This window comes from Protopterus annectens, chromosome 9.part0 (assembly GCF_019279795.1).
Source record: "Protopterus annectens isolate FY-2018-M chromosome 9.part0, PAN1.0, whole genome shotgun sequence".
Lineage (NCBI taxonomy): Eukaryota > Metazoa > Chordata > Ceratodontiformes > Protopteridae > Protopterus > Protopterus annectens.
Window position 1 is genome coordinate 1,522,002,018 of NC_056743.1, and position 24,482 is coordinate 1,522,026,499.

The following is a 24,482-nucleotide window of genomic DNA, read 5'->3' on the forward strand; positions in this document are numbered from 1 at the left end:
ATAAAGTTAACTACTTCAGATCAATAATTTACAAGCAAGATTTCGAGCAAGAAGTCTTACATCAAAGTGTCCGTTAGTTTCATTACCGTATCTGGAACGAAAGATAAACCTCTATTCAATAAGGACATCTCACTGGTAGAGAAGTTATAATTAGGTTGACAACAAGACTACCCATCTGCGTGTCCTCCGGCTGTTCATTTGGCCCCAGTCTCCTAAGAACTTCCATTTCTGTCTCCCCCGACTGACAGACTGGTTGAAGGTTCTTTGTTGAAGGTTCTTTGTTGAATTGGTAGGGGTAAAAAATGCTCAATACTCCCGGGTTTTACAGGAGCAAAAAATTTGGGCCGTGCTCCTGCTTGTGCATACGTTAGCACTTGTTGATTAGGTGGAGGAGTTGAATCTCCAGAACCACCTCCTACTTGTTGACCAATCACTGGCGTCACTGGAGTTATAATTTGTGATACAGGAGTTTCCGAATTTAAACCTGCTTGGGTAACTGAGGAAACTTTTGGAGTACTTTGTGTTTTATTCAATTCATTAGAATTATTATCAGTCACTGATTCAATATTAAACCTCGGCCATACAAAAACATTATCAACATGAAAATCATTATAATCCCGCTGAAGTTTTCTTTGTTTGGTTTGCTGCAGTCGGGATTCATATAAAAGTACATTAGAGCACATATTAACTAATAAATTCATGAAGTGCTCACCTGAATACTGGTTTCGTAAATCAGAAAATGAGAAGTTATTTACCTACCATAACGTTCCATGTTAGTTGTCTTCTTCTCGCCTTCTTTCTTGCTGGATGGGTTCGGAGCCGATCCTCGGCTCCGACTCGGCTTATACCAAAGCTCGAGAGCTATTGTTACCGGCTCGAGGCTACCCTGTATCCCACAATGCTAGGCGCTAACTACCCAGATCTCGTTTGATAGCTAACACTATAGCAGTTCTGTCCTCAGAACAAAGAAGAAGAGGAATACCCATATAGAAAGCCATACTAAAAAAGGGTAACCACGGGAGACCATACTGGGAAGAAAAGAAGGCCCCGTATGATCCTATCGGTCTGTCCAGTCTAGGGGGTTGGAGGGCGGGACGCAAGAAACAAGGCGAGAAGAAGACAACTAACATGGAACGTTATGGTAGGTACATAACTTCTCAATGTTAAGTTGTCAATCTCGCCTTCATTCTTGCTGGATGGGACCGCATCCCTAGCACCTCAACCCTGGGTGGCTCATCGGAACAGACTCTTGAGGACGGTGGAACCAAAGTTAGCTCGGCTTCTGGAGGCCATGTCCAATTTGTAATGAGAAATAAAGGTATGGGGAGAGGCCCATGTGGCTGCCGCACAAATGGAATCTAAAGGCAACCTATCCTGAAAGGCTATTGACGTAGCTAAGGCTCTAGTTGAGTGGGCTCTAAGTCTTGAAGGAAGTTCTTGATGCCTCAGTTCATAGATGAAAGTAATGACAGAGGCCAACCATCTAGAAAGGGTTACTTTGGAAACTGGAAGGCCTTTCTTCCCTTCAGCATAACACAGGAAGAGCTGCTCAGATTTCCTAACTTGTTTGGTTCTATCCAGGTAGTAACGGAGTTGACGGTGAACATCCAAAAAAAATGCAACTTTTGTTCTGCTCTGTTGGAGTAATTAGGGAAGAAAACTGGGAGATCGATAGTCTGGTTTAGATTTGCCTCAGAAGATATCTTAGGTAAAAAAGAGGGGTTAGTTCTGAGGGACACACTATCTTTATGGAAAACCAGATAAGGAGGACGAATGCAAAGGGCGTGAAGTTCTGAGACTCTCCTCGCAGAGGTTATGGCCACTAGAAATAAAGTTTTCCATGAAAGTAACTTCAAGGAACAAGAAGCTGCAGGTTCAAAGGGAGGGAGAATCAAGGAGGTTAAAACTAGATTCAAATCCCACTGCGGTGGGGGATCTCTGACCGGGGGCTTAAGTAAAAAGATACCTTTAAGGAAGGCTTTACAAAGTTTATGGGACATAACCGAGGAGTCTGACAGGCCAACATGAAAATTTGAAATGGCCGCTAACTGGACTCTGATAGTGGAAGAAGATCCTGATTGAAAAAGTTCGGCCAAAAAATCCAGGACTGATTGGATAGGTGCAGTGAAAGGGTTCATGTTCCTAGATTCTGCCCAGAAGGAAAAACGTTTCCATTTGCTGGCATAAATCCTCCTGGTAGAAGATTTGTGAGAAGCTAAAAAGATGTCACGCACCGAATGGGAAATAAAGGGAAGCCTGGCTAAGGTTGGAAGTGGAGCAACCAAGCTGTGAGGTTGAGAGAGGGGAGGGATTGGTGCAGCTTGCCCGACTGATGGGTCAAGAGATCTGGCACTGAGTCCAGATGCCAGGGCTGCTCCAAGAGGTAACGATGCAGGAATGGAAACCAGATTTGTCGAGGCCAGTAAGGGGCAATGAGGATCATTGTGGATCTCAATGCGGTCGCTTTCTGAATCAACTGTGTGATTAATGGAAAGGGGGGAAAAGCGTACAGAAGACCCCGGGGCCAATCATGGACTAGAGCATCTCTGGGGGGGTGGCTGGGAAGAGAGTGAAGAAGTCGTGGCACTTGCTGTTTTGAGGTGTTGCGAAAAGATCGCAGCAAGGCTGACCCCATCTTCGGAAAATTTTTTCCACTACTGACTGCAGGAGAGACCACTCATGCGGCATGGGAATGGCTCTGCTCAGCCGGTCCGCTATGACGTTGGACTTCCCGGGGATATGCGTTGCTAAAACCTCTGAGAGGAGATCGCCCACTGCCAAAGTCTGAGTGCTTCTCGACATAAGGGATAGGACTTGGCTCCGCCCTGTTTGCTGATGTACCACACTACGGACATATTGTCCGTCTGAACTGCAATAGTCCCGATGGGAAGAGAGTCCTGAAGGGCTTGCAACACTAAAAGTACTGCTCTCATCTCCAGGACATTTATGTGCAGGTGGCACTCGAAAGGTTGCCATGTGCCCTGGACTGTCCTGCCCTGAAAATGCCCCCCCCACCCGATCAGGGAGGTGTCCGTTGTCACCGTAGCAACCGGGGGGGGGGACAAAGGGTCTGCCCTGAATCACTTGAAGGGAGACCATCCACCAAGACAGGTATTTCTTGCATGACTGGGTTATTAAAATGTTGTGTGACAATGGGAGATGCTGAAAGGACCACTGGGAGAGAGGCATCCACTGAAGGATTCGCATGTGAAAGCGAGCTAGGGGAAGTAATGTAATGGCTGCAGCCATGAGACCTAAAGTCTTCAGTACAAACCTGGCCTGGATTCTGTTGTTCTGAAGAATTATATGAACATGTTCACGAATATCTGATACTCTTTGTGCCATTAGTTTTGCGGACAGTTCGACTGAGTCTAATATGGCGCCTATGAAAGTAATAGGCTGACAAGGTGACAAAGCAGACTTTTCAAAATTTATGGAGATACCTAGCCCTTTGCAAATTTGAATGGTGTAATCTCTGGACTGAATAAGTTGACACCTGGTGGTGGCGGTAAGGAGCCAGTCGTCCAGATATGGAAACACCTGGAATCCTTGATGCCTCAGATGAGCCGTAACCACTGCCATGCATTTGGTGAACACTCGAGGGGCTGTAGTGAGACCAAAGGGCAGGGCCCTGAACTGGTAGTGACTGGCCCCCAGCCGGAAGTGGAGAAACCTCCTGGAGCGCCTGTGCATCTTGATGTGGTAGTACGCATCCTGAAAGTCTATAGAGCACATCCAATTGTCCTGGCTCAAAAAGGGTAGAATGGACTGTAGCGTGACCATCCGGAACTTCGTTCTTTGGACAGACTTGTTCAGTCTGCTGAGATCCAAAATTGGTCTCCAGTCCCCTGTCTTTTTTGGTACCAAAAAGAACTTGGAGTAGATTCTGGATCCTTGCTGGTCTGCTGGGACTGGTTGGATGGCCCTTTTCCTTAGCAGTTTTGAGATTTCTAACACTGCTTGTTCCCTTAGACTGGGTGGAACATCTGGAAGGGGCCTTTTTGGCTGTGTTGGGGTGTGGACAAAGGGAATTTCGTAACCCTCGGATATGATCGACCGTACCCATCTGTCTTGGGTGAGGGAAAGCCAGGCTTCTGGGTACAGTGATAATCTTCCCCCGACTGCCTCCAAAGGTGGACAGTCGGGGCAGCTTCTCAGGGATGCTGGAAGGGTTGGCCAGAGACAGCTTCTCTGCTACCCTGTTTCGGCGGACCCCCTCTGCCCCTAGGGCGGCGTCTGTTATTGTTCCCCCCCCTGCCTCTAGAGGGGAACTCACCTCGTGCGTCAGGCGCGACTCCCTGTGGTTTGCGGAACCACATTTTCCCACCCTTCTGACCTTTGGGGTATGGTCTAGACGGGGTGGAAAAATGGACTCCTACGGCAGAGAGAGTCTTGCCTTCCTGTTTGCATCTGGTCAAAGTATCCTTCACCTGAGGTCCAAACAATGCCGAACCATCAAAGGGAGAGTTAGTGAAGGACGCCTTGAAGGGGTCAGCAAAGTTACAAAGCCGCATCCAGGCGTGACGTATTAAGGCCACGCCTGTGCCTGCAGCCCTACTCGCCCCATCGGCCGCATAGGAAATAAGCCGCATGGAGGAGTTAACAATCGAGTTCAGGGTTGCCAGCTGGGAGTTGATTTTGTCTTGTGACCCCGCAGCTGTTGGATCCTGTAGAGTATCACCCATTTCCTTGAGCAGGTCTCTTTGAAGGCGGGTGAAATGAGAAGTAATTCAGCGACCGCATGGCAAAGGTCGCTGAAGAAAACATCCGCTTGCCGTACCTATCCATAGTCCTAGATTCCTTATTAGGAGGATGGATCGATACTGAAGGATCAGCCAGTTCCTTCTTAGTGGCTGCTGCCATCACCATGGCATCAACAGGGACACCCTTAGTTAAAAATTGCTTATCAGAAGGGGCTGTGATAAATTTTGAAGGCCTCCGCGGGGTAGGTTCCATCGAGTCCATGCCTTCCTCGCCACCACTTCCATAAGGGGGTCAAAGGGCGGAGACACCCAGGAGGTGGAAGGGCGAGAACCAAACGCCTCTAGGTAAACAGACTCATCCTCGGAAAGATTGTGGGTAGACCAGTTCCCCCTCTGCTTGAGGATCTCAAGGATGTCAGAAAAGGGGACATCCTCAGAGGGGGACCATGGGGACCCTTCAGACTCATCCAAGTCGGTATCAGATGTGACGGACTCAGGGGAGTCAACATGCCTCCTCTTACATTTCCTCTTCCGAGGGGGCTCTCCTGACGGATCAGGGGAGGCCTCAGAAGAGGAGGATGCTCCCAATGGGGGCACCTGAGGCGTAGGATCTCTGTGGTCAGGGTCGAGAGGATGGGTAGAGACCGTAGCAGGCACTACAGTGGGAGGAGCTGAGGGAGCCAACCGAGGAGCAGGCACAGGGGCCAGCACACTCCTTATGACCTCGAAAGCACCCCTATTAGGCAGGGAAGAAGGTCCCCGCTCCGAAGAGATAAGGACCCCTCCCGGCACCGAGAGGGATGGCTCCGAGGCCGATGGGGCCAAACTCACCTGCGCCGAGGCTCCGAGAGGGAGAACGGGGTCGGACAAGGGTCCGATGCCACTTGCCCCCTCGGAGCCGACGGAGTCATGGCGCCTGGATCCCTCCAAGGATGGCACCACGGAAGAAATCGGAGCCGAAGACGGAGCCGAAAGGTGTGGTATCGGCTCCGTGTCGACGGTCCCGGCTCCCACAAACTCCGGCTCCAAACTCAGAAGAAGGGTCGGAGGAGGAATCGACGATGGAATGGGGATAGCCACTGTCTGATGAGAAGGGCTGTGAAGCATCTGGGCCAGTGCCTGCGACTTAAGGAGTCTGCTAACCACCCTCTCGAGGTCATGATCCGAAAGCCTGGAAGACAGAGAGGAATGGGACCGATGGCTGCGCTCCGAAAGCAAAGGAGATATCGGAGCCGAATGGACTGACTCCAAAGAAGAGGACCTGGAGCGCTTACGACTCGAGGACAGTTCCGACTTAACTATCGGAGCCGACTGAGTTTTTGTAGCATCGGTTCCAGTCGGAGCCGATGTAGAAGCAGAAATAGCACCACTGGTCGGAGGCTCTGTACACGGAGCCGACGACTTAGTGGGCTTCGAAAGTTTGCCTGAAGACTTGGCCGGGGAACCTTCGGGCTTCAACAAGCCTCTCAAAATCAACTTGTTTCTGCGTTCCTGCAGGACTCTTGGACTGAATGCATGGCAGACACAGCAAGAGTCCTGCAGGTGCAGAGGGCCCAGGCAATAAACACAAGAAGTGTGACCGTCTGTCAGAGACATCTTCTAACAGCACGAGTCACACTTCTTGAAGCCTGAGACCTTGGACTCTTTAGACATCCTGAAGGGATGACAAGTAAAACACACACAACCACACACCCACACTAAAGTATCTTAGTCCAGTCACACCACACACACGAAGAGACTAAGATTAAAATAACTATAGAAACTATGTAAATTAAACTGAAAGTTAACTAACAATTAACTTAAAAACTAAAGTAAAACTTAGCCCGAAGGCCTAATAATATAAGGAGTGGCGGTAGGGCCGAGGGAGATAGAAAATAAACCCGAAAGGGGAACTATATAAGGCGGGATACACTAGAGGGGTAAAACAAGATACAACGGTACACTAACACTGAAATTAAAAAAGGAAAATCTTACCAGAAAAAATCTTTTTCAAATCTAACCTGAGAGCCGGCAAAAACGCAACCTTGCAGCTAAAGTGGCATACGAGATCTGGGTAGTTAGCGCCTAGCATTGTGGGATACAGGGTAGCCTCGAGCTGGTAAAAATAGCTCTCGATCTTTGGTATAATCAGAGTCGGAGCAGAGGATCGGCTCCGAACCCATCCAGCAAGAATGAAAGCGAGATTGACAACTTAACATCATACGTTCAGTTCGTAGAAATTATTAATCTTCAAAAGGTTTAAAGAAATCAAGCATAACAGTAATATACTGAAACTAAACTCCAAAATTCAACTGCTGACACTGCCGAAGTAAATCTGGGTATGCGTCACCACAAGTTGGCATGTATAGAACTCGTATGCCTCTTGGAATAATGCGAAAATGTAGACATGCCTCCAAGTGTAACCGCTGCCATACAAAGCGTTTTAGTTTATACAAATCAGTTTCAAGTTCTCTTAATGTCTTAGTAAAGCTTTCAACCTCACCCACGTGGGCAGAAGATGTAGTAGCAGGAACTCCTTCAAAGGATAGCTGCTGAAAAGGATTGGTATGTTTCCTAAAGACATCAGCCCATTTCTGTACACCAACAGCAGTATTACTCGATGATGTAGTTTCCATCAAAGCAATATCAGCCATGTGTAATCGCGGTGAGCAAAAATAATATATTAGAAACAAAATCACCAACGAAAACCAAGTGTCCCGACTAGAAAACAAACGTATATGATAACAAAATACCAGTAGGACAGCCATGGCAATAAAAAGTCTCTTTTAATGCTGACATAAACCATAAAATAGGACAAGCACTTTCACATATCAAGTACGCTTCATCAGATCCTCTAAAATCAAATAAAAACCTTCAGTTTAAATACAATAGTATAACCAATCAACAGCTCATAACAACTGAAACTAATTAGGTATCAATTGAGCATTAAAAGCACAGAACACAAATTTAAACTTTTCTCAGCCTGCATCCTTTCAATACAGGCTTAATAGAGATACTGTTATTTATTCCTGGATATTTATGTGCTTGTAACCTCAGTATCCAATGAAGTTCTTGTTGTTCAAGGAAGTTATTGGGATCACCCCCTCTGATATTATTGTACACTGGCTGTAAAACCCTAAACAAAAACCGGTGTTAAGGAAATATCATTACATGCTTGGCCAAAGCATTCAATTCATTCTTTTTGAGTATTTCATATAGATGTTTACTTATACGTTCCTTCAGCCTCTGAGTGGTTTTGCCCACGTAATAACATGGGCATGTATCACACGTAGCCAAGTACAGCAGATTGCTAGTATCACAATCAGCATAGAACCTGGGTTCAAATTTAAATAAAGTGTTGGGACAGTTGAATATTTGTTGTGTACATAAATCATCACACTAGTTGCACTTCCTACATGCATAAGTACCTAATCTTTTGCTCGCTATAGAATGCTTGTTCCTCTTATCCTTACATAAAAGCTGTTTCAAGTTAGCATTATTGCTAAATGTAAATGTAAAATGTGGGGTCTCATCTACAATTCTAGCAGAAGTTGTCAAAACTTTTTCAGATGATAAAAGAATGTCATTATGGCTTGATAAATGTACAAAAGCAACCTTTAAAGCAGGAAAACTGCAATGTCAGGAAAAAGTACAGTTTTGTACCTACCATAAATGTAGATGTTCGAGTGTTCACCCTGCTGCAGTCATCACACTTGGGTTATCCTGTCGTCAGGCGTTTACGCAGTCAGCCGGAATTCCAAAGTCATGGTCCGGCGTCGGTTGCTGTCGCTTCTTCCCTGACGTCAGTGCGCCAGGGGTATATATAATGCATCAGACACCATTTTCTTCAGTTTTTCTTGCCCCAGATGTCAGGTGCCCCCAAAAAGGTGGTCAATAATTAGTACCAAATTAAGTAATATTTGCACAAACACAAAATACCTCCAGCTATACATCAGGAAGGTATTATAGAGATTTAGCCAGTTAGATCAGAGGGGATGGAGGGAGGGTTACCTGGACTGCAGCAGGGTGAACACTCGAACATCTACATTTATGGTAGGTACAAAACTGTACTATGTTCATCGTGTTACCCTGCTGCAGTCATCACACTTGGGGAGAATCCCAAAGCTATGGATGGGTGGAGGAGTTATAGAGGGTTACAGGAGGCTAGAAAGGCCCTGCAGAACTGCAGTGGCGAAGCCAGTCCTAGTCTTAGAGTAAAGTGGTAAGTGATAGTGTTTGGTAAAGGTGTGTACTGCACTCCAAGTTGCAGCTTCCAAAATCTCCTTGGTTGGAACCCCCCTGAGGAAGGCTGAAGATGTAGCTGTTGCCCTGGTAGAGTGGGGCCTAATGGTAGCAGGAACTGGTTTTCCATGATGGGTATAGCAAAAACGAATGCAATGTCCTATCCATTTGGAAATGGTTTGTTTTGATATAGCCTTCCCTTGTGTAGCTGTAGCATAGGATACAAAGAGCTGGTCAGATTTTCTGAAAGCCTTAGTTTTATCCAAGTAGTAACGAAGTTGCCTGTGAATGTCCAATGAATGTAGGAGTCTTTCTCCTTTGTTCTGTGGGTTTGGGAAGAAGGTGGGTAAGTGAATGGTTTGAATTAAAGACACACTGGAAACCACCTTAGGCATGAAGGAAGGATTAGTACGTAGAGAAACTCTTGTTTTGATGGAAAATGAGGAAAGGTTCCACTGCCATTAGTGCCTGCAACTCTGAGACTCTTCTAGCTGAAGTTATTGCTAGCAGCAGGGCAGTCTTCCATGATAGGAACTGCAGATCTGCAGAGAAAGCTGGTTCAAAGGCAGGCAGCATAAAATTTAGGTCCCATGTTGGTGTAGGTGCTCTCCTGGGGGGCCTAATGTTTTTTGCCCCTCTAAGGAACTGCCTTAGAAGTGGATGCGAAAATAAGGGTGGTTCTGTGTTGTAGTGGGCTGAAATAGCTGATGCATGGATTTTAATGGAGGAAAAAGAAAGTCCTTTGTGCAACATCTCAGTTAAATACTGTAGAATCTGAGGCATGTGAGGCTGAAGTGCATTTTGGCCTTTAGCTTGGTTCCAGGCACAAAACCTTTTCCATTTGTCCGAATAGGCCTTCCTGGTGCTTGGCCTCCTAACTTCCAGAATAACATCCATAACTGCTTGGGAAAGAGGAGCTGGCTGAATGGTTAGGTGATATGCCATGCAGCCAGATTTAAGGTTTTTAGCTGGCTGTGAAGAATCTGATTGTTTTGCTGTGTGAGCAAATAGGCAATTTGTGGTAAAATCCAAGGTGGGCCCTGGGCCATATTCTTCAATAGTGGGTACCAGTGCTGGTGTGGCCAGTCTGGGGCTATGAGTATCAGTCGTGGTCTCTCCTTTCTGACTTTCAGAAGCACCTTTGTGAGGACAGGCAATGGAGGGAAGGCATATACTGTCAGGTTTTTCCAACTGAATGAGAGTGCGTCCACTTTCTAAGCTTGATGGTGAAGTATCCTTGTACAAAATTTTGTTAGTTGATAGTTTTGAGGACTGGCAAACAGGTCTATGTCTGGAAGGCCCCATTTTTGAGTTATCATTGCAAATACTTGTGGATCCAGTTTCCACTCGTGGAGATCCATGAGGTTTCTGCTGAGGTCGTCTGCCAATGTGTTCTTTTTTCCTGGCAGGAATTGAGCTTGTAACTGAACTTGGTAAGCCAGAGCTGTGTTCCACAAGGTCATTGCTTGCCTGCATAGAGGGTAGGAGTGTGTACCCCCTTGTTTGTTTATGTACCACATTACTGTGGTGTTGTCCGTCCTTATTGTAAGTTGTCCTGGATGTAATAGATTCTTGAAGGCTGTCAGAGCATTCTGTACAGCTAGCATCTCTTTTTGATTGATGTGCAGATTCCTTTGATCTGCAGTCCATACGCCTTGAACGCACTGTCCTGCCATGTGTGGCCCCCAGGCGTAGTCCGATGCAGCTGTTGTCATACTTTGCCTGGCTGGGGGCAAGGTGAAAGGCTGACCCTTGTTGTGGTGACAAGCCACTGACCGCCATAGAAACTCCTGTTGTAGGCAGGGAATGAGAGATATCATTATGTCCAAGCTGTGGCTGTGTTGAGACCACACGCTTTTTAGGTACCACTGTAATTTCCTCATATGCAGCTTTGCAAATGGTATTAGTAGTATGCAAGATGCCATGAAGCCCAAGGCCTGCAGAATTTTTCTTGCAGGTAGCTGGGTCTTTGTTGCCATTGTTTTGAAATATTGAGTCAGTTGTAGTTGTTTGTCTGGCGTCAGATAAGCCTTCTGGGCCGTTGTATTCAAGCTGGCACCCAGGAATGTCATATTTTGTGAGGGTACTAATTTTGATTTCTTTTCGTTTACTGTGTACCCCAGGCAACTTAGAAGATGTTTTACAAAAGCCAGATGTTGTAAGAGGGTGTCCTTGCTTTCGCTTGGATGAGGCAGTCGTCCAGGTATGGGTATATTTGAATTCCTCTTTGTCTACAGTATGCAATTACTGGTGCCAGGCATTTTGTGAAGACCCTGGGCGCAGTAGATAAGCCAAAGGGCAGTGCAGAGAATTAGTAATGGGTTGAACCTGCAATGAATCGGAGGTATCTTCTGCAACTTTGTCTGATAGGGGCATGCAGGTATGCCTCCTTGAGGTCCAACGTTACTAGCCATGCTTTCTTGCCCAACATGGGAAGAAGCTGCTGTAGTGTTAGCATCTTGAATTTGGGTACTTGTAAGAAGGTGTTTAGAATTGAAAGGTCCAGAATTGGTCTCCAGGCATTGTCCTTTCTGGGAACTAGAAAGAGTCTTGAGTAAAATCCTTGGCCTTGCTCTCGAGTAGGTACCAGTTGAATGGCTCTCATGTCCATGAGAGCTGTAATTTGTCTTTGTGCCTCTGCCCATTGATTTTGTGGCAGGTTTGGCATCCCTCTTTTCACTGGCAAGGTGTGAAAATGGAATCTGTATCCTCGTGAAATTATGTCTAGGACCCATTTGTCCTTTGTGACAATGTGCCAGTTGTCTGAAAAAAGTGTGAGTTTTCCTCCCAAGGGGGCTGCCAAGAGAGTGTTGCTTGGCCATATGAGGTGCAAGTCATTGAGTTTTCCTTCTGGTAGCTTGGGACCTGTCTTCTCCTCCCTTCTGTGCTGCAGTGCCCCATTGTCGAGGTTTGTACTGGGCTTGTGGTTGTCCTCTACCTCTTGGACGTCTGTATTTACCCCTCTGTGGTCTGTCAATAGCTGGAAAGGACCAATTTTTTGTTGGTCAATTTCTGCTGAAGCGAGGGGGCTGTACCTGTAGGAAATCTTTGACTGTCTGCATAGATTTTGCCTTATCCTCCATTTTCTTTAAGACTTCTTCTGCTTTAACTCCAAAAAGAACATCCTGCTGTAAGGGAGCATCTAGAAGCTTTGCTTTAACATGATCAGGCAGAGTTAGTTCCTTTAACCAAGCATGCCTATGTATAACAGACCCAGTGACAGCTGCTCTGCAGGAAGCCTCCAAAGAATCAAACCCACATTGTAAAGTATGTTTGGCCACCTGTTCAGTTGCATGCAACAGATCCTACATTTCTTTCAATTCAGACTGTTGAGGGAGTGTGCTCATTTTTTGTTTTAACTGAGACATTAGAAATTGCTGATATTTTAGCATGTGAAACTGGCAGTTTAGTGCCCTCATAGCTAGAGTGGCTGAGGTGTAAACCTTTTTCCCCCACCTGTCTAGTGCTCTGAAATCCCTTTCCGAGGGTACAGGATTTTTTGCCATAGAAGCCTTAGCCCCTTTTGGACCATGGGAGATAGTCTCTGGATCAGCAACAGGACTTTTATAAAGAAATTTGTGGGAATCAGGTACTCTATAGAATCTGTCAGGTTTGGCCGGAGCAGGAGGCAGAGAATCTGGGTTCAAACTGGATTCTAAGTAAACATAATCCATAATGTCTAAAACTGGGGGATGGCAAGTGGTCTGTGCTGGGGGAGTAAAAGAAACTCTCTGAGCCTTTTCTTTGAGTCAGAGTAGTCCTGACCTTCCCAGTGAAAATGTTCCCTCATAGTGTGTAAAGTTTCCCCAAAGGAGTAGTCTTCAGGAGGAGAAGCTGAGGGAATAGAATCCTCAGCATCAGAATTTTCATAAGGGGAGAAGGAATAATCTTGGTCCTCAGAGGAGCCTGAGGAAATAGACACTTGTTCAGAGGAGGCATAATCTTCCTCTTGTCTAGGCCTTTTGTCGGGAGGGGGTTGGGAACCCCTGATTAAAGAGATCAAATCTTCAGCCATTTCGAGCATCTGTTTCTTAGGCATGGGGCCTTGAACAAGGGACTGAAGTGCAGTCTTTTTAGGTTTAATAGGAGTCTTAGTCTTAGGATACGTTTTTATGGTGAGCGTCATTGGTCTGAAGACGCCTTCGGAAACCGAAGGTGTTTCTGCAGGACCGACATCTTTTTCAACAGTGTCGTCGGTAGGGCCTAAACAAAATGGCTGAGTCGGCCTAGTACTTTCCGCCAAAAGTTCCGAAGCGGTCTCGGGTTCCAGATCTGCGGTAGTCAGGGGCTGCGTCGGAGCCTCACTGAAGACCGGTGAACCGGAGACCAGACCAGCCGAGGCCTCGGAGTCTGGCTTGGGTCTAGGCTGCCTGTCCTTATCCTTGCGTTTTTGTGCACGCCGGTAGTCGGTTGCTCCGACGGCATAGTGTAGTTGAATTTTCTACCGAAGTAGTGTCGTGCGAAATCAAAGCATCTTTTTATAGTACGCTTATTAAACCTAGCACAAAAACGACAACGAGTGACGTCGTGGTCTGGGCCTAGGCAAGGTATGCAGTAAGAATGAAAATCCTTATGAGGTATTTGCTTCCCACAAGAAATACAATTGTTAACTTTTTCTGACATCGGACTGAGGCAAGAAAAGTTTCCCCAACAGGGTACTTAGCTTTATTGAAGACTTCGGATCTGAAATTCGACTTTGAAAATCTCAGGAGTCGGCCGACCGGCACTTGCGAACTGCTTCTGCTTCGGGCACCGTGCGGCAAGAAAGACTGAAGAAGATGGCGTCGAATGCATTATATATACCCCTGGCGCACTGACATCAGGGAAGAAGCGACAGCAACCGACGCCGGACCAAGACTTTGGAATTCCGGCCGACTGCGGGACTGCCTGACGACAGGATAACCCAAGTGTGATGACTGCAGCAGGGTAACACGATGAACATCATCAGTTTGGGACAAGAATGTGATATAAAAGAACTTGAGCAAGAAGAAGTGTATAAATACTTGGGAACTGATGAAGGATCAACAATAAAACATGAACAAATGCGAATAAAACTTAGTAAGGAACATTTCAGAAGACTTAAATTAATCCTGAAAACAGCAGTGACATCTAGGAACAAAATTCAAGCTATAAACCAATTTGTTCTTCCTGTCCTAACTTACAGTTGTGGAGTAACTGACTTGCCCCAAAACGTGTTGGATAGAGCAGATAGGAAAACAAGAAGGATGCTTCATGCTCACCAAATGATTTATAAAAATCAGTGCATACCAAGATTATATATTCCCCGTTCTGAAGGAGGGATGGGCCTCCTTGAAATTGATTATATGTACAGATCTGCAACTGTGGAACTCCACACATCTGCTGACCTCACAAGACCCACACGTAGTGAAAGTTTTGAAACATGAGGAGAATGTGCCAAAAAGGTGAAGGACCAAATGAGAAGGCAAGAAATATGGTAAAAGCATAAATATAGCTGCAAGTACAGAAAACTTCTGGAAGAACCTCATGTTCATCAGGAACGAATGCAGAAATGGTTAAGGAGAGGCAAATTCAAACCAACAGATGAAAGGTTAATATTGGCACCCCAAGACAGTGGGCCACATACATGTTGGTTTACAAAGTCCATTGAACATGTGGGAGAAACAGACAAACGTAGGTTTTGTAAAACCGAATTAGAAACAGTTGCACACCTTGTTGCAGGTTGCGACATACTAATGGCAGAAGGTCTGTATACTGAAAGGCATAGTAATGTGCAAGATTGTTGCACTGGGAATTGTGCAAACATTACATTATTGAAGTGGCTGAAAAACACTGGAAATATAAGCCACAAAGCATCATGGAAAATTATTAAGTTTCTATCACATGGGACCACCCACTACCAACAGTTCAAAAGACAGATGCTAGAAAACCGGATACAGTGGTCCAAGAAAAGAAGACAAGAGTAGCATTGATCATTGAAATCGCCACACCCAGTGACTACAGTGTCTGCGTACAGAGAGAGACAAAGTCATAAAATATCAGAATCTGCAGGCAGAAACGAGAGCAATGTGGAAGAAAGATACCAAGACAGTTCCAATAGTAGTAGGAGCAACGGGTCTAATAAAAATGAATCTACAGTCGTATTTAGATATATTACCAATCCATGTAACTCCGTACTAATTGCAGAAGTAGTCATTACTGGGCATGTTGCAAGTGCTCCGAAGGGCACCTTTTGCTGACAAAGATTGAAACAATACTAATTTCATGAACTTTAATCATACTTTGACTTAGGAATGAGGTCCACTCCCGTTATGGTGTTAGAAACTCAAAAGACTTGGAGAAATTAAAAAAAAATAGTGTAAGTTGTTTTCTCATCCTTTACTGCTGACAAGCCAGTACTCTCCCATGCTATTCAGGGAAAATAGGAATTATATTGGAAACTATATGGTCTTCTGTTAAACGACTTAATAAACAAAATATGTACAAGAAGCATTACTTCAAAAACCTTTAAATGCCTTACATTAATTTAAATAAGCAAAATATTTATCACATGAGCTGCCTCTAAACATCTACCTGACTAGAAACAAGAAAATACAGTAAAACAGAATTTTTATAACATATTCTTAGAACAATGAACAATCTACATACAAAGTTTGCACATTTAGGACATGTTCACTAGCCAGCTATAAGGGTCCCACCCCCTTCCCTTACCATATACTTTCAGTAGAAGACAGACAAGATCAGTGACCACACTTCTGGGTGTGGGTATTCACAATGCAGAGTCACAGACACATTTTTCTACTCAATCTCCCAGCACTTACCTCTAGATTGTGTTCAAAGTAGCTAAGCTGTGTTGGACTAAATGTGCTGTAGATATTATCGAGGTACTCCCGGAAAGCCTGCTCCTCCCTCAACAGCAACTGCTCCTTTGACATTTCATAATTCCACGGCGGACGCTTTGGGAAGTCCAGAACTGCAGGTAACAATGGAAACCATTGTAGCAGAGAACTGCCAATACATTATGAACTAGCTTCATTATGAATTTTTAAAATCAATCCAAAAGAAACACATTACAGTAAAAATGTAAGTCTGCTCTTTATAAATTTTAATCCACTTTATTTTTTTCTCAATTTTATTTATTAATTTCGTTGCAGTTTTCAAGATCCTGTTAGCATGAACTTTCGAGGTTTACAATAAAAAAGTGCAAACAAATACTGCTAATAAGCACCTTACTTTGAAACAAGTAAAAAGCTCTGGACAACTTATAAGAAATTGCTGCCATAATTAGACAATGTTCAGTCTGCAGTCATAAACAAACTATACATTATCAAACTGTACTTAATATGGTGTAAACAATATGAATGCACTCATTTTCCATTAGATGTTTAGTTGATTTCATGGTTTAATATCACTTCCTTTTGTTACAGCATTTAAAAGTGTACTGTCACAATTCTAAATGTAATGTAAACGTTTTTACACTATTATAAACTCATCTTCAGAAAAGCAGTAGCAACACCTAGCCAGGAATAAACCAGCTGTCTGACTGTATGAGTCCGTAATAAATAAAAATACATAATTACTATGAATCAGCTTAGAAGTTTTTAACATTTTTTTTTTTAAACAGTAACTGTAATGTAGCCGATGATACTCTCACAAAATGCGACTGCAATTCATTTAGGAGTGCCAAGCGCCTGAATAGCGCTAATATTCGGAAGTTCACTACATGAGATGGCTCGCATCTAGGAAGCCTCACCACTCAATGCCTCTGAACCCAGACACACTTCTCATTTCTGCTAATTAACAGAAAGCGATGCACTATTTGCTTGATGCTTTGGCTAAACACCTTCCAGAGGACATGGCTTACTGACTTTAAATTTTCCCTGCTGTGGAACTGCTACATATATTCTTCATTTTTCTCTGTGTGTACAATTAGCCTATTAATATGTAACATTAATCTTAAAACCAGCAATGAAAATAAAAGTGTACTCATCAGCAGTTTTTCTTATTTACCAAAGCACGTGCTCAGAGCACAGTTCTTCCACAAACTCAACAGAAAACAGCATGGTGAGAGAGAAATTATATGAAATGGAGATGTATGGACACACAATAGAAAACTACAAACTGAAACCTGCTGCTGTTAAAATAAAGCTCGGGGCCTACAATTATAAAATGTGGACATCCTCTTACAACAGGAATGAATGCCTTAAAATAAACCAGACGCAAACTCACATTTAGACATTCAATGGTCCCACACCATTAAGAAATCACAAAATATCTGGCAACTGTCAAAGTATATGACAAAGCATAAATTTAACTGAATGTGACCAAATAAAGATCCCCCGTGTTTAAGAATATATACATAATAGACTCTTCCAAGATGGCTGCACACTGAGAAACAGCTTCATTTCAGCTTTCCCAGTGTGAAAATAATAACTGAGAGATCAGGCCCAGTAATTCTGCGACTTTTAATAAACTCCGTTACTGGCTAGCACGTACACTTGCTAGATGCAAGCAAAGAAGAAACTTCTAAACAGCCTGAAAAAAAATCACCTAGAAAAGGTACAGAGAAACACTGACCGGGAAGAATCTAGCAGCTGTTCAGCAAAACGCAGTTCAAGCTCCAGCTATGGTGCAAGATATGGCTGTCAGCAATCTACAGTATACATCAAAAATGCTTAGCGTTGATTAAAATAAACAAAACGATAAAATAGGATAAATACCAGCAACAACAAAGTCCCAAGTCGAAAAGAGTAAAAACTGTAGTCTCCAAAAAACAAAGTTGACTCAGAAATGGCCAGGTAATCCAGTATGTAGAGTAAAAACTTTATTCCATAAACAGACATAAGCACTTTTGCAGAGATACTGCTTCATCAGATGTAATTCCAAACTGATTTTTTTACCATTTAAATATAAAAAGCTATCACCAATTATCCAATCAGTAAAAGCTCGTTGTTAAAGAAACAAAACCATTATTTCACTTTTTATGCATGCAAAAGCTGTTTAAAAACACATTCACCATCACAGCAATAAAATACAAAAGCATATATAAAAAATAGAAATATATACACATGTAAAACTTGAAACATGTAAAGCTATAAACATTCTATCAAAATCTAAAACCTAGAATTATATTATCTGAACAACAGTCTTGCTTTTAGCATAGGTTTGAGTGGGACTTTGTCATTTAAGCCATGACCACTGTCCCCTCTCAAGTGAACTATCAATCTTATTTCTAACTGTTCAGTATAATTTCTGGTATCTCCACCTCTGACGTTTTCCTTAAACTCTACCTATTGCTCTAAATTTAAAAACATGAGAATTATCTGTTTCACTAACATGTTTGGCAAGTGCATTAGAAGCACTGCCTTTGCTGATATGGTAGATATGCTCTTTTATTCTGTAACAAAATGCCCTGTTTACCCTACATAGAATTTGTTACATTTCTGACAACATGCTAAATAAACTACATGTATTGAGGAACAAGTAGCAGAAACAGTAAAAGTATAATGGGTTCCTTGGGCCCAATGGACTATCCTGGTTAAACAACTGCAAATAAATAAAATAAATAAATAAATAAATAAGTTGTGTGCTGATCTGGATGTATAAATTAATTTGAACTATCTACATGCTTACATGCAGTACACCTATCACAAGCCTTAGTAATATTAGCACCGTCTTCATTTCTTCTATTCCTAAGGTAAAATCATTGCCGCTTCAATGATCTCATATTTTTATATAAAAAATTGGGTCTGCTGTCCACAATCCCTTTTATTTTGATATCTGCTGTAAGAATATGCCAGTACTTACTAATAATTTCAGTATACATACGCGAGTTATTAGAATAATAAATTGGAACTCTTAACTTGCTTCTATATATATATATGTTATTTTTTCCAACTTGATTTGATTCACTACCACTAGAAAAATAAGGTCTAGCTTTACCATTTATCATCCTAGTAACATCTTGAATAACACATTATTAACTTCTTGATCAAGATGGCCTCTTTTGCTAAAAGTTTCTCTTAGAGCAGCAGTCTGTTCTAAGAAATCATTGTCCCCTACATTCAATCAGGAAGCTCTATATATATCTGATTTTTAACAACATTTTTAAATACATAAGTAGGATGCATACTTTCTCTGAACAGGTGGTCACAGTGACATGTTTTTGTTTGTACAGCTTCGTGGTAACACCATCTAAACTATCTTTATAAACTTCAACATCAAGGAAATGTATCTTTTCATTTGAAATTGCTTGTGAAAACTTCAAGTATATAGTAGTGTTTGATATATAATCAACAAACTCATTAAATTGTTGCAGTGACCCCCCCCACAAAATAAACAATTAGTCAACAAATCTGCGATAAAACAGTACCATGTTTTTAAATCTTCCATTAAGTATATAGTTTTCTTCCCCAACAGACATCATGGCACTGGCATAGCTATTGGCACACAAGGTGCCCATAGCTACGCCATTTCTCTGCCAGTAGATGATTTCATCAAACACAAAAATATTATTGTACAATAAACATTTCAGCAAGGATGTAAACATTTGTAACTCATCAACTGCATAATCAGTACAGTTTCTTAAAAACTCATTCAAACTATTAATACCAATTTCATTCGGTATCACTGTAAATAGTGGCACAACATCCAAAGTTGCTAAAAATACATTGCTACTATCCTCACGTTTAGTCATGTACTATAATAAATCATTACGAAAGTGCTTGGTGTCCCTAAGAATATATTTATTGGTATTCAATATTCAAAGTATTAAAAAGAAAAAACATTTTTGTGTTTGATGAAATCTACTGGCAGAGAAATGGCGCAGCTATGGGCACCTCGTGTGTCAATAGCTACGCCAATGCCGTGATGTCTGTATGGGAAGAAAAGTATATACTTAATGGAAGATTTAAAAACATGGTACTGTTTTAATCGCAGATTTGTTGACTATTTATTTATTTTGTGGGGGTGGTCACTGCAACAATTTAATAAGTTTGTTGATTATATATCAAATACTATGACGTACTTGAAGTTTTCACAAGCAATTTCAAATGAAAAGATACATTTCCTTGATGCTGAAGTTTATAAAGATAGTTTAGGTGGTGTTACCACGAAGTTGTACAAAAAAAATGTCACTGTGACCACCTGTTTCCACCTGTTATTCAGAGAAAGTATGCATCCTAGTTATGTATTTAAAAATGTTGTTAAAAATCAGATAAATAGAGCTTCCCTTGAATGTAGGGGACAATGATTTCTTAGAACAGACTGCTGCCCTAAGAGAAACTTTTGAAAAAAGAGGCTATCTTGAACAAGAAGTTAATAATGTTATTCAAGATGTTAACTAGGATGAAAAATGGTAAAGCTGGACCTTATTTTTCTAGTGGTAGTGAATCAAATCATGTTACAGAAAATAAGATCTATAGAAGTAAGTTAAAAGTTCCAGTTTATTATTCTAATAACTCAGGTATGTATACTGAAATTATTAGCAAGTAACTGGCATATTCTTACAGCAGATGACAAAATAAAAGGGATTGTGGACAGCAGACCCAATTTTTTATAGAAAAACATGAGATCGTTGAAGCAGCAATTATGTTACCCTAAAAATAAAAGGAATGAAACCAGTGCTAATATTACTAAGAATTGTGGTACGTGTTCTCCATGTAAGCATATAGATAGTTTGAATTTATTTATACATCCAGATCAGCACAAGACTCGTCAGAAATGTAACAAATTCTATGTAGGGAAAACAGATATGCTATTTTATTCTGTCACGAAATGCCCTATCTACCATATCAGCAAAGGCAGTGCTTCTAATGCACTTGCCAAACATGTTAGTTAAACAGATAATGCTCATGTTTTTAAATTTAGAGCAACAGGTAGAGTTTATGAAAACATCGGAGGTGGAGATACCAGAAATTATACTGAACAGTTAGAAACAAGATGGATAGTTCGCTTGAGAGGGGACAATGGTCATGGCTTAAATGACAAAGACCCACTCAAACCTATGTTAAAAGCAAGACTGTTGTGCAGATAATATAATTCTAATTTTTAGATTTTGATAGAATGTTTATAGCTTTATATGTTTCTAGTTTTATGTGTGTATATATTTCTATTTTTACATACACTTTTGTATTTTATTGCGGATAGTGAATGTGTTCTTAAGCAGATTTTGCATGCATAAAAAGTGAAATAATGGTTCTGTTTCTTTAACTATGAGCTTTTCCTGATTGGATAAATGGTGATAGCTTTTTATATTTAAATGGTAAAAAATCTGTTTGGAATTACGTCTGATGAAGCAGTATCTCTGCAAAAGCACTTATGTCTGTTTATGGAATAAAGAAAGTTTTTACTTTACATACTGGATTGTCTGTCCATTTCCGAGTCAACTTTGTTTTTTTGGAAAATAAACAAAACACTGAAGGACTGCAGCAACTCAAACAACAAAAGGTTGAACTGATAAAACTACAAAAATTAGAGGTCAAAATGAAGAAAAGGCTGGCCGAGTTATGTGACTGCTCAACAAAAGCCATTTAAAAAAATGCAGTTACAGGACACAGCGCACACAGAAAATCTGAGATTTTCTGTTGTACAGAGAAACTGGAAGGAACAGGCTCTATTAATTTTATGAAAGCATAAATATGTAACTGAACGTTTATTCTACAGCAGGATTTGCTAATTGAAACAGCACATGTGCATGCTCCAAACCTGACCATCAGAAAGCAGCCAAGCCTGTACTAGCAAAGATACAATCAAACCTGCTGAAAGAGTTGATCCTGACAAAACAATGTCTGAAGGGCAAAGGATTAAAAACTGGAGAAAGTACAGTGCTTGTACAGTGTTTGTGGAAAATGATTACTCAATGTACACTGTACAGAAACTAAGCAAATTTATCCTAGCAATCAAAAAAAACAGGTGTGAGATTCAAGCTGCTGTATCCAGCTGCCTTCAGAATATTTTTTTTCCTGGAAGATTAGAAAAGGCATGTTTTAAATTTGTTCCCTCTTGCAAACCCAAAGTAGTGGATTTAATGGTCGAACTAAAGTTGTTCACAAGGAAACTGAACTTTAAAATAAACCATGATGCCTAACATAGGCAGCATGGAGAATGTGGAAGTGAGCAGGAGTAGTGCATATAACCTACCCTTGGCACCACCTGTTTTACTATTCGAACATCTTTGTGAAAATACCATCAGACAGTGCTGCTCTAGTAAGAAGCGTACCTTTTATAATCTTACAGTGGTGGAAACAGAACTGCTTTTCTCCCCATGTCAGAACAGAAATTTACATATCATGAAGCCAAACAACTGGGGTGGTTGTGCTGATGGAGCATTTCATTTACTCCTCAAAAATGTTGGACTATCTGAACAATGGGGAATTTTTCTCTGAGGCATCACAAAACGCGATAAACATAGCCTACCATGGCATCAATTTGAGTTTAGAAGACATCTTTATCAATTTTAATCTGGGAGCTAAGACAAGGAAGTACTTTGCTGTCAAGAACCCAAGGATCCCTGCAGTATTTGGGATCCCCAAGGATCCCTGCAGTATTTGGGATCCCCAAGATCCACATATCTGTGACCAACCCCCCTCTTAGACCTATAGTGGCTTCAGCAGGATTGGAGACAGAACCCCTTGCGAAATATGTGGACTTGAAATTACAACACTTTTTTTAACAAAAGGCATAATTTTAAAGACTCCTGGCACTTCCTTGAATGCTTGGCTAACACTTGATTTTTTTATCTGAAAGCTCGTTTGTCACCGTGGACATCAAGGAACTTTTTACAGTTATACCCCACAAACTTGGACTTTACTGGTTCCTCAAAGCTATAGTAAAATGCTTTGACCTGAATCAATCTGACATCAGTTTGGTTTTACAAACAACATAGGGGTGTTACTATGGGGACAGTGTTGGCCCCCATCTTTGCTAATATGGTGCTGTGGACCTGAAAGACCAACATGGTATTCAATTCTCCCCTTTTTGATAAGATGGAAAGTTACATGAGATACCTGGATGAAATTTTCTTTCTATGGAAAGGGAGTAGAGACAAACTGATGGAATTTATTGACTTCCTTAACCACTCTATGGATTTCTTGGAGTTCACCTATTAGGCTTAGACAAATTCAGTTAATTTCCTTATGTTAATACAACTATGAACACAATTTTGGGGAGACATGAATGTAACATTTTTTAGGAAAGAAACTTTTTCCAATGCATACCATCAATTTTGACAGCCAGCATCCCTTGTGGCAGAACAGAAACATGGTAAAGGATCAATTTATCAGGTTAAGCCGGTTAGTGTCGGACAGTATCACGTTTCAACAGGAGGGATTCAAGCTTTGCAGTCTTTTCAAGGACCATGGTTACCCATCAGAGTTGGTAAGCAAGTTTTTTTACATGGGCATTGGAGAAAAGGATTACCAAATATGGGCTACTCCTACAGAACCCATATTCCGTACAACACAAGGAAGAAAAAGATGACAACCTATCACAAGGTATGGTGATTCAATATAATAGGGATGTTTTCTTCCTTCAGCAAAGCAATAACTGGTCACTGGAACAATGTTTTGGCACCCTTGGGTTGTTGGATCAGGTGGGGCAAAAACCAAGGTCTGTGCATAGAAACTGTAAAAACTTTAAATGTTTGTTGAAAAATAAATACGTGTTTAACCCCAAAATGCAGGGATGAAAAGTTGTGGGGCCTGCAAGCAATGCAGATTACAAGGCTCACATTTTTTGGTCACAGGAAACCCAAAGCTGATTATAGTTAATGGGAACTAGAATTATGAAACAAAGGGGGTTGTTTATATTACCTTCTGCTCATCCTGCCCTGGATTTTATGTAGGCAAAACCACTGGCCCTTTTAAAACCAGAATCTAACAACACTTATATGCTAAGAAAAAAGCACAAACTACAAATGCTCTTTTTAAGCATTCTAGAGTATGCAAACATTTCAGGAAATTTGTTTTCACAATTTTGGAAAAAGTTCCAGTGCCTACTAGGGGAGGAGACTGGGAACTTTGATTAGAACAGCGTCAGTTTTTTTGGCAGCTCTTACTTAATTGCACCAAGTATTAATGATTTTGCTAGCATTAAACCCATTCTAAAAGGTAAGGCTGTTACTTGATTTTCTGTTCTGGATGGAGTATATATACTTGTTTAATTTATTTGGAATTTCAACTCGTGAACTTTTCAATAACGATTTTTATTAAACCTGGTATGGTTTTTACAATTTTATATCGAAAGGTTGCTATTTGAATGTATTTTTAGCTATTTGTACTTATGCATGCTTTTTGTCCATTTTGTGGAATGTCTCTAAGATGTCCATTTTGTGGAATGTCTCTAAGAATTCTGTGAGAACTCAGTTTGGCTCCCTTGAGGTCTTTTAAAGGGAGTAAACCAGCTTTACAACTGTTTATGAAGTTGTTCTGTACGTTTTAGAATGAAAGCGCTTAAACATGACTAAAATATGGCTTGGTGGCATTCTGTGCAGCATTTTTTTAACAGTTATTTAATACGCTGTTTTGTGGAACCATAATATTAAGTTAGGTAAATGCCTTGTGTACAAATGTCGATTTAGTA

At 41.7% G+C, this 24,482-nt stretch overlaps 1 protein-coding gene across 1 annotated transcript in view; it reads right to left on the reverse strand.

The window, feature by feature from the left end:
* The window catches only part of GNL1 (G protein nucleolar 1 (putative)), a 969,220-nt gene that overhangs the window by 647,182 nt on the left and 297,556 nt on the right, over window positions 1–24,482 (reverse strand). Inside the window, exon 4 of the mRNA XM_044084464.1 lies at window positions 15,725–15,876. Within this exon, the coding sequence (XP_043940399.1) occupies window positions 15,725–15,876 (152 nt within the window). The remainder of the gene's footprint in view (window positions 1–15,724; window positions 15,877–24,482) is intronic.